This window comes from Gymnogyps californianus, chromosome 1 (genome assembly GCF_018139145.2).
Source record: "Gymnogyps californianus isolate 813 chromosome 1, ASM1813914v2, whole genome shotgun sequence".
NCBI lineage: Eukaryota > Metazoa > Chordata > Aves > Accipitriformes > Cathartidae > Gymnogyps > Gymnogyps californianus.
The window spans coordinates 48,342,775-48,353,498 of NC_059471.1; the positions used below are offsets into that span (position 1 = coordinate 48,342,775).

General features: G+C 49.1%; 1 protein-coding gene across 2 annotated transcripts; it reads right to left on the reverse strand.

Moving 5' to 3' along the window:
• Nucleotides 1-868: 868 nt before the first annotated feature.
• SPRY2 (sprouty RTK signaling antagonist 2) lies at nucleotides 869-7,057 on the reverse strand. 2 transcript variants are annotated; one of them, XM_050911923.1, is made up of 2 exons: nucleotides 6,502-7,057; nucleotides 869-2,628 (listed from the first exon to the last, which is right to left on the reverse strand). In XM_050911923.1, exon 2 carries the CDS (start codon nucleotides 2,575-2,577, stop codon nucleotides 1,636-1,638), a length of 942 nt encoding a protein of 313 aa, XP_050767880.1. In that variant the 5' UTR covers nucleotides 2,578-2,628; nucleotides 6,502-7,057; the 3' UTR covers nucleotides 869-1,635. The 2 variants fall into 2 exon arrangements, with proteins under 2 accessions (XP_050767880.1, XP_050767889.1); XM_050911932.1 differs by lacking the exon at nucleotides 6,502-7,057 and adding an exon at nucleotides 4,404-4,434.
• Between the last annotated feature and the right edge of the window lie 3,667 nt (nucleotides 7,058-10,724).

Genomic DNA, 10,724 nt, shown 5'->3' on the forward strand with positions numbered 1-10,724 from the left:
GTTTTCAACTTTCAGTGAGTTCTTAATTTATTAGTTATAACTTGTTTTTGTTGGAGAGTGTTCAGAAAAGGCTGTGAGATTTTTCTAAGCGTCAGCGTAAAAATACTTACAACTATTTCTTAAATGCCAGCTTAAGAAATGTATAAATAAAATTCAACATTAAGACCTCTAAACTTGGAAAGACATGCTCAGAACAGGAAATGATAGTTTGTTAATAAAGAAAGGTAAATCATTCTCTAGGCTTCCGGTGGGAAACTTGGCAGTGAAAGGATTTTGACCTCAGTGGAAGGTAACTGCCACAAATGACAAATCAAGCAACTTTCTTCTTACAAGTGAGGCAAATGTTTGACATAAGGCTGGACTGCATTCAGGTCTATCATTCCCTGTGGCATATTCTTCTACTTTTAACAAATAATCCTGCAAGCTTTTTGCACTGACCGTATTTTATTTTTTTTTTTTTTTCTCTGAGTAAAGCCGTGCAAGCCTAACATTTTTTGTGAATGATTACTTATTTCCTATTGGAAGCACAAAAGCTCATCACTTATAGAATAGGTCAAGCTTTCAGTTCCTATTAGTCCCAGTCTGGAATGAATCAATGCATTTTCCTATGTTCATTTTCCTTTTCTGTTGTAGGAACAGTATATGGGACACTTGTGCAAAAGAAGGAAGAAAAAATCCTGCATTATTTTCAGGTGAAGCAGTAAACAACAACAAAAAATACACTTAAAAATTCTATTTTTGTTTTCATATTAGACTCACTGTGACTATATCACTGTGAAGTTTGCAATTAGAAATACCAGTTTTCCCAACTCAGAACAATAAATAGGGGGAAAAAATGACAAGTAGCCCAGTTTAATTTCAAACGTTAATATATTTTCTATTTTATAGTGAACATATGCACCGTTCACCCCTTATTTGCAGCAACTATGACGTCCTCATAAAAAGGGGTGACATTTGTAAGATGCCTCTTAAAATAAATATTTCTTTTTATAAAATAATAAAACTTCAAATAAATATTCTTTACACTAAACAATATGTTGAAAAAATTAGAAAATAAAGGCTGAATTTTACTGTAACTGTACAATATACATGAAGTCCAAAGGGAAATCAGAGTCTTGTAATAGGTTTCCGTAAGACAAAATACAATCTAAAAACATACTGATTGATTCACATTCTTCTGAATGTACAACATATTAGTATAATATTTTGTGACTGTGCCATGTCATATGACACCACTTATTTTTCACAGTTGAAAATATTATTGTATATACAAAAATATAGCACATTATCTCTGGCAGAAAACAATGAAAAAAAGAAGTAATTTGCTAATTTACAAATTTTGCAAGTACTATTCACAAACAATAGAGTTGCCTAGGAGTGTCTGTGTTGCTTTAGCTTATGCAATATGTGGGTCACAATGTACTGCATCCCATTTTTTTTTTTTCCTGTATGCCACTAGCTGGATTCTAACAAGCATATCAGTTAAGATGGCACACACCAAGAAAAGCATTTCACTGCAAACAGCAAAGTATATCCCCAACCCTTCTACTATAGTGCCAAGACCATAGCTGCTTAGTTGGTTGCATATGTACGTTAAAACAATCCTTGTTACTTTAGTATTTCTGACTAGTGATGCTATGTCGGCTTTTCAAAGTTCCTGGGGGGGATGCTGGGAACTTTGCAGCAAACGGTGTTGGAGTGTTTACAGCGGCACCCAGGCCGATTTACCCGGTCGTAACAGCCCTGGCACAACTTAAGGCAACCCTTGGCTGGTAGGTAACACCACAAGCAAGGCAGAAAGAGGGACACCACACCCATGGCGGACCACCTAGTGCAGCAATGTGACTGACTGCAGGAGCAGGGGTTGTCAGCACAGTTGTCCTCATCATCATTAGAGCAGTGATAGAAGAGGCCCTTCACGCAGCAAACACAAGTCCCGTAATCGACCACGTTCTGGGCTGAGCAAAGACACTGCTTGTCACAGATCCAACATGATGGGAGGGTCCTCGGATAAGTGCACTCCTTACACTTACACTTTCCACAGTCCTCACACCTGTAGCTGTGCGCTCCCAAGTCTTCTTTGCTCAGTGGCTTCAGCTCACTTGACTTGAGCTCAGACTTGGGCTGCATTCGGACTATCCCGTCGGCAACTGGCCCCGAAGATGATCCTAGAAGTCTCTGTTCGGATGAATTACTGCTCGTACTTGTCCTTGTACTGCTCCGCGAACCTGTGCTGACCGTGCTGATGGATCGGGACAGAGGCGCCCGAGGAGAGGCATGCGTTTGCGTGTGCTGAATCCGGCTAAAATGACGATGCTCGGGCAAGCCATGGGGCCTTTCATTTTTGGGTTGGGTTGCTAGCCGAGGAGCAGACTTGACCCCCGGCCGTGGAGCCACCGTAGGTCCCTCCGTGTACTCATTCGTGTTTCGGATGGCTCTGATCTGGTCCAACGACAAGACATGAACCTGCTGCATCAGGACATCCCGCAGGTCGGGCTCCCCGTGCGGTCTCCCACTGTCACGCCGAGCCTGTAGCAAGGCCTGTGACCCGCTGCCGTGCTGAGCTCTCGTCTCCATCAGTGCCCGGAAGCGTGCTCACCCCGGCAGGCTTAGAACACATCTGAAATCCTGGAGCAACAAAGAGAGGATTCACTATTGCAACACATCTCATGCTCTTCCTAGCAGCCTTTCAAGCCTGCAGGATCCCACAGCACTGCACACAATCTAGTAATGCATCAGCCATTAAAAAAAAAGGAGTCACATCTGGGGCGGGGTGCGGGCGCCTGTCAGCTGAATGCACTTCCCTTGGCCTGTCCTGCCTACTCTGTGGAGAGCTTAAAGGGATTCTGTTCTAGGTCCACGCATCTTAACTTGTGGCTCTAGAAAGTCTAGGTATTGCGCCTGCTAACTAAGGCTTCCCAGGCCATCTTCTGGTTAGACCATGGCCTTTAAAGTGATCACATTTCAGCCACTTGAAGTGACTCTTCTTTTCACATCAGGCTACTGAAAAACTTACATTAAAAAAAAAAAAAAGCCTGCAAGTATTTAGCAAGTGTAATGTGACCTGCTGATGACAGACATATAATTCTCCAATTTTGTTTAAAACTGGATAATATTTTGGTAGGCTAGTCTCTTTACACATTAAACTTTACATCATGTAAATAGGAAATTTTAGTTTAATACCAATGGTCCCAAGAAAAACACTAAATAGCAATAAAATGTTTGAGGTTAGACATTAAATGAGTTAGTGCTACCAAAAACTTCAACAGCACAAGTAAAAATATCTCTCTCCAGTATTTTAGTGTGTGTCATACTTGTGTACACCACTGCGATTGTTATTTTAAGGCTCAATACTACAAAAGCAATGCTACCAGTTTTATTTTTTTAAAATGTGTAAAAAATTCCATAGACTACCTTTCAAATTGTAAATATTACCAAGAGTGGCTTGTGGGACAGAGGCATGCATAATATAATCAAACAATGCCAGCATCCAAGAAGTCTACTTGATTGCAAATATTACTTTAAAGGATCATTAACTACAAAGTAGAAACACAGACTTAAGAATTTAAATGGAAACCCAGTAAAAGACCCAGAAGATGAGAACTTGTAAATAACTAACTTCCACACTCAGATATGCAAAAGTTTCAAGTACTGCCCTCTAAATTAGTTAATATTTGTTTTGCCTTTATCATATCTTAAAGTGGTTCCAAAATCCAATTACCTATACAAAAATCCAGAACAATATTTTACAATTAAAACCCAAGCAGGAACCAAGCTTCTTACAAGGACCACACAATGTCTTCAATTATACCTAGAAAGAGCACCATGGTGTTACTCTGTACACATCAGTTACCAACAATAATACTATACCGCAGTATAATAAAATATAGTCAAACAGTTTAACAATTAATATCTCAAGACACTGTCTTTATTCTAACAGCAGTGGAAAACATTTAATCTTTTAACTCCTGGCTCCCACCCCTCAAGTGCTTTTTATTTAAAAAAAAAAAAAAAGGCAACTTTTAAGAGTGACCACCTATTTTAAATATTGCCAAATCCTGGTTCTGGACACAGAGTGTATGTCATGGTGTCCGTCCCCCTCCCAAAAAAGTCTTGCAAACTTATCTTGAAGCATTGCTTATGTTTTCTTCAAATTAAGACCTTTGCCATATAAAAAGTTTCAACCTACAGCCTAAGTAGACATTTCCTCATCTGAAACTATCTGGAGATAAAAAAGAATAGAAAATAAAATACTTCCCCCATCCTTGAGAGGAACTAGCAGCCCCATCTGCCCTCCACGTCCAGATTTTGGCCAGACTCAGCCAGCCGAGAAGGCACGCCGAATCACACACCCTGCCTCCCCAGAAATGACAACCCAGCGCAAAAGCAAAGCTGACCCTGACCTGCAGCCGCTTGAGACGACACCGGCCTCGGTGGCGGAGCCCCCCTCAGACGCCAAGGTGGGAGCTGGCGGAGAAGCCTCCGCGCTTTGCCCCCTTCCCCGGTCCAGGCTCCATCCCGGCGCGGCGGGGGCGCGCAGCAGGTGGGAGGCGGCAGCCCCTGGCCCGCGGAGGCGCGGCCGCAGGCGCCGCCGGCAGCCCCGCAAGTGCAGACAACCTGGAGATAACCAGGAGACATCCTCTGGGCTGGGAGGTGGGAGGGGGCTGCGGCAGCCGCCTTATCAGGAAAGTCAAACCCATGTTTCCTTTTAACTCTTCCCCCCTGCCCTCCCCCGGGAGATGCTAAAGAAGCCTTCCCCTCCCCGGTAACGCAAGGCGCCCTGCAGACGGTGTGAGACAACACCTCCGGGACAGTTGGGCTGAAGGCAGATTACCCCCTCTCGCCTTGCCCTAAGCACCCATTCAGCTCCACAAAGCCAGCCGCTGGAAAAGCTCCTCTTATTTTACGCATATTCTGCAAATTGCCTGAGCTTCAATCCGCCCCCCTCCGCCCCAGCCCGAAGGGACCCAGAAGGCATTTTCAGCGGGACATCGGTCCGAGCCGGGCGATCCGCCTTTTTTCTCCCCTTGAGAGATCCGCTAACAGGACAAGATGCACACCTCCAGCACATCTATTTGCAAACATACATTTGCCTGAAAAATCTTACGGGAAAGCACGTCTCTCCCTCCTCTGATCTAGCACTTCTCCCCTTTCCATCCACCAAGAGCAGAGAAGCAGCATTTGCCTTTTTGTGTGTGCATGTGTGTGATAACGCGATTCCCCACTTCCAAAATCCAAAGTCCACTCTCGCAGACCTCAAGTGCCATGATTGCTAACTCTTCCTAGCTGGGATTGGCAAAAGAGCGAGCAAGGGGGCCGGGTTTCGCGTTCGGCACATTTGGGGAAGTTTAAAACGCAAGGGGCTTCATGCGTGCTGTGGAAAAACCCCGTGTCTCGCTGGCTGGGAGAAGGCGAGCCTAAGGGGGAAAAGTCCTCTGCCCGTGAATTTCTGTTTTGTGTCCGGAGCCTGTGCAAGGCACCCCCACCCCCATCCCCACCGCACACACACCAACCACCTCCTCTTCTTTCAAAGTGCTTTGAAACCCCCATTAAGGGCCGAGTGTGTGATCAGACTATGGATTAGGGCAAAAGGGACTTTACCATCGGGGTGGGGCAAACTGACACACAAATAGCTTGCTGAAAACACCAGCAGCTTTTTTTTTTTTGGGGGGGGGGAGGGGGCTTGTTACAAAGTAAACCCTCCAAAGGAAAAAAAAAAAGTAAAAGCAAAAATTAAGGCTTTCCTTCCCCTCCACACATGCCCTCTGCATAGAAGAACCTGGGGAAGAACTTTCCTCGACTTATGGATCGAATTAATTTCATGACACGAGAAATATATATGTGTATACACTCGCACACATATATATTTGTACCAGACGTGCACTCACTTCCGAATTGCACGGATCTCCCGATGCCACTACAGACGGGCGTAAATCACGCACTGAAAGGCGAGTTGCTCGCTCTCCCCCAAGACGGGGGTACAAACAGCCCCGGCGCTCGCCAACCCCGCAGCGCCCTCCCTTCACCTCCCCGCCGGGGCTTGTTGGAAACCCACGCGTGCCCGGCGAGGCAGGAGCGCGCAGGACCGCCCGTGCCCGGCTCCCCGCAGCAGGGAGAACACGCCGAAGTGTGTCCGTCCCCGTCCCCCCCCCGCGCCCCGCTCGCAGCCCCCGCAGGCATGCCTGCGCGCCCGCGCAGCCCTCCGCCCCCCGCGCAGCCTTCCGCCCCCCGCGCCCCCGAGGCACCCCGGCGGGGCGCAAACGCGGCGCAGCCCGCAAACCCCAGCGGAGCTCCCCCCCCCCCGGAGAGAAACCGCTCCGAAATCCCACCTCCGGCACCTCTCTGGGAAAGGAAGGAGAGGGGAAGGGGGGAGAGGGAGAACCTGTACGAATGGAAAAGGGATCGGCCTCAAACATTTCCAGGAGTTTTCTTGGAGCAACCAAGGGGGGGGGGGGGGAGGTACTGAAAAGCTTGTTTTGCAAAGAAGGAAAAGGCTCTCACCGTGATCGCGGCGCTGCACCAAACCCCTCTCTCTCTTGTATTTTCTTCTTCCTGCGGTTTGCAAATAAATCCAGCCCTAAAGCAAAAAAAAATTCTTTTCCAAACTCTGCTTTAGTCCAACTTGCAAATTAGAGTAAGAATGATCACCACGTAAAAAAGTCCAGAGCAAAGTTAGGTCCCTCTCCCCAGATCGATTATAAATACGTGTGTGCGCGTATATACTATAATAATAATAAAAACACCTTTCCGAATCGGGGTGGGTTTTCTTTGCTCCTAAAAAGAAATCACTCAGTCTCTCACACACACACTTTCCTTTTTTTCCTCAATGAACAGGAGGCCGAATCGCCAATACCAAGTCACTTTTTTTGTTGTTGCAAATGATCAAGAGGAAGGGGAAAGCCAAAGAAAACAAAATAAAGTGGATCTAAAATAAAATCCCAGAGCTTTCTTCCACTGAGCTCCTCCAAAAAAGCAGCTTGTGCAATGTAGCCGTTCTGCTGAGAAGCTGCTTGCTGCAAGCTCCTCTCCCCTCTCTCCCTCTAGCTTTCTCGCTCCCTCTGCGAGCGTGTGTGTGTTGCAGGCAGCGCTGTGGTTTGCAATCGGGGGGGGGCTGTTTTGGGAGCGCAGCGGATTTGTGGTGGTGGTTGTTGTTGTGTGTTTGGAGGAGGTGGAGGAGGAGGAGGAAGATTTGAGATCTGAGCTGTAGGGGCTCGGCGTTTTTCTGCTCGCTCGCTCTCTCCCTCTCTCTCTTTTTCTTTCCGGAGGAGGTAGGGTGATCTCTCTGCACAAGCAGCAGTAAATGGCGTCATGTGGATCTGAGGAGGAACAGAGCAGTTGTTGTCCCAGAGGATATATCGCATCCGGTCCCAGCTCATTGGCTCTGCGGGGCTACATTCACTGGCGCTCCCAGCGCCCTGCCAGCACTCCGAGCTGCGGGAGGCATTCAAAAGGGCAGCGCCGCCGCCGCGCCGGCCCCGGCCCCGGCCCCGGCCGCGGCCGCGGCGCTGCCCTGCGCTGCCCTCCGCTCCGCGGTGCGGCGCGGCGCGGGGGCGGCGGCGGGGAGCCCCGCTCCCGGGGCCTCGCCGCAGCCTGTTTTCACAGGAGGCTCCTCCGTGCGCGGTCACACGACGCTTGGGGTTGCTTTTGTGCTCGCGTATTTATTCAGAGGCAGGCAGCGATAGGGTTGCAGGGGAGCCGAGGGGGAGCTCGCTTCTCCCGGGGAGGAGGGCACGCTCTCCCCGCCGCTGCGGGCTCTCGGGAGAGCCGTGTCCAGGTGTTTCCCCGCGCCCCCTACCCGTGTGGGTTTTTTTGTTGTTTTTTTTTTAACCGAGTGGAATAAAAGTTTACGCTTTCTGCCCCCCCCCCCCCCCCCCCCCCGCCCCTTTCAGCAGTCGGTCCCCGGCCGCGCAGGGAGAAGGAAGGATGATTATTTGGGGCATTGTCCCGCGGATTAACGCGATTAAGCGGCGCGGGGGGCGCCCCCGCGGCCGGGCGGGAGCGCGGAGCGGGGCCCGCGGGGCGCGGAGCGGCGGGCCGGGCGCCGCGGGGGAGGGGGCGGCGGGACAGGCCGCGGAGAGCGCGCCGCCGTGCTTTCCGCGCCTCGGGTGGCTGCGGGCTTTGCGGCGTCCCGGGCAGCAGCGGGGTCTCCTCGGCTGTGCGGAGGGGTGGGGTCTTTTAGGGGGAAGGGGGGAAAAAAAGGGGGGGGGGAACTTTGTTTCAATTAATTCCCATTCGTGTGGGGGACACGGTCTGCGAGCAGCTCACAAACGTGACTGTTTGTCTTCTGGGCGTTTCCTGACACGGCCAGAGCTCGGTCCCTTTCGTACGGGCTGAAATCACCGACGGGGCCACTGTCGCTGGGCCCGGGCATCTTGCGCCTACATGTATCTTTAAGCGCCCTAAGCAGCGTATCCACGTAGGCATGCACCGAGCACGAATATACCCGTATCACGTGTGGCACTGCTTAAAATATACACGATGTGTAAGGCAGTAATGCATTGCATTATTTACATGAACAATCCTCAGTGCAAAAACCCCACCAGCCCTTTTTACTACTTGAGGTAATTTTGCAGGCATTTCCTCTTCTACACCTGCTAGTCACCGCTTTTTGAAGGGGGTGGTCATTCTCAATAAAAACATGGAAATAAAAAGGGCAGTGTCTTACACGGACGGCCTTCAGGTTTTCCTATTTTTATACGCAAATACCCATTCTTCCACAATACTATTCTGAACCTGCAAATTATTTTCCATAGTCGCTCGACAGTAAGGTCAGCCTGAGTTACACGGGTCTAACTTCTTTGCTTTCACGCGGGCTTTCCCAGCTTCTACCCTGCACCAAACTGCAGCCGCCTGGGCGGGGGAGAGTGCCCGGGGCCCAGGCGTCCCCCGCCGTCCCCACCCTCCTCGCCCCCCAGGAGCCGCAGACGGAGCAAAATGCCCGTCGGGGCGGGGGCAGCCCCGCTGCTGGAGCCGCAGCCCCGCGGGGCTGGGCTTCATTCAGGGCTCCCGGTGAATGGAGGCGGCGGCGCGGCCGCTCTCCCCGCCAGAGGGAGCGCGGCGCCGGGGCGGGGGGCGGCGGGGGGATGTGGGGGGCACGGCGCCCCGGCGGCACCCGCCGGAGGCTCCGAGGGGGCAGCAGCCCCGGCGTCGGGCAGCGCCGTTTGCGGGCAGGGGAAGGGCGGGAGGAAGCCCACGGGCCTTCCCCTGGGCTTCCCCCCACGGCGTGGCGTCGCGCTGCGGGGCGCGCCCGTGGGTGCGCTGAGGAGCGACCCGGGCATCCTCGGAGGTGTGCCCTATGTGCAGGCTGCGGACTCTGTTGGCAGCAAGGAAATCCAGGGGATTCAGCTGTGAGGGACGAGCATCGGTTAAAATACCTGGGAAAGAAGACACGATCTTAATTTCACTTCGCTGTGGAAAGAGAAAAAGCGCTTCCTCCCACATAGCAAAGTCAAAAATAGGTGAAGAACTCTTTGTGCAAGCCTATACACATGGGAAAGGTCTGTTAGATTATTTATCAGTGTTTATACTGAGTATATAAATAGTGTTTAAACTGGAAAGTTCGTAATACCATTTTTAAATCTGTCGGCCAGTAGTGCAATTGGCAATTTATATGCCAGTTCTCAAGTACAGGTGTATACACTTAATATAGTGAGTAGTCCCAAAGACAGATATGAAAACAGCGAAGCTATTTTTATTCACAGAGCCAGTCATGTGTGCAAAATAGTGAAGTGTCAATGTCTTATAGCAAAAAAAAAACCCAACAAAAAACCCCCAAGCATACAGCATCCTAGTACTGCTGAGTTTGAAAGAGAAGCACCAAACCTGCAGAGACTTGTGAGCTCACTGAACTTGCACGCAGGTAATCAATAACTAGGGCACAAATACGCAAAATCAAGTGCGCTCTTTTTTGTTGGTTGGTTTTCGGGTTGGAACCTCAAAGCTGCATTCTCAGGCCTTTAATTTGATGATGCCTTGGAACAGGCTTTCGCAGGATTACATACATCACTGTGATTTCACGTGTCGTGTCGCGGATGGTGGCTCAATGTATGGGACTATGTTTCCCCTAGTGGTTTGCTCTAACCACTGCAGGATCTTCTTGCTTTTAACCCAAGCGGAGCTTGTTTTTGGAGATGAAGGTCTTTATTTAGTTCATTCTTAGCAGAGGAACGTAGCTGTTGTATATATATGTGTGTACACACACGCACATACACATATATATATTTATATACACATAGATGTGTGTATGTGTGTGTGTTCATGATATGTTAGAGGAGTAGCAATTCCAGTGACTTCAGGTGAAGAGTTGGGCAGGGTGAGGTCAGTGACATGACAGACACCTGTCTGAAATAGTTGCAACTTTTCTGCATCATCCTGAAATTGTCCCACAAGATTTTACTTGGTTTGATTTTCAGACCCAGGACCTGAAAACAAGTAGCATTTCCCCCTTTTTGTAAAAGAAAAGGAAGTTCATTCATAAGGAATTGTTTCTTGCAAGGGAATGGAAGTGCAGTAAATTTGCTGACTTTCAGAACATTTTGTGCATTATCTCATGAGTTAATGCAGTGATATGAGGATATTGATTCTGCACATCCTGAAAGGACTGAGTTGGCTGCACACTGCTTCTAATGCCCAGTATTTCCTTAGAAACTTAAACCTTTAATTGATTGTCTTTCATGTTTGTAACTCTGAAAAAGTTAATGTACATAAAAGAATTATAGGATTTT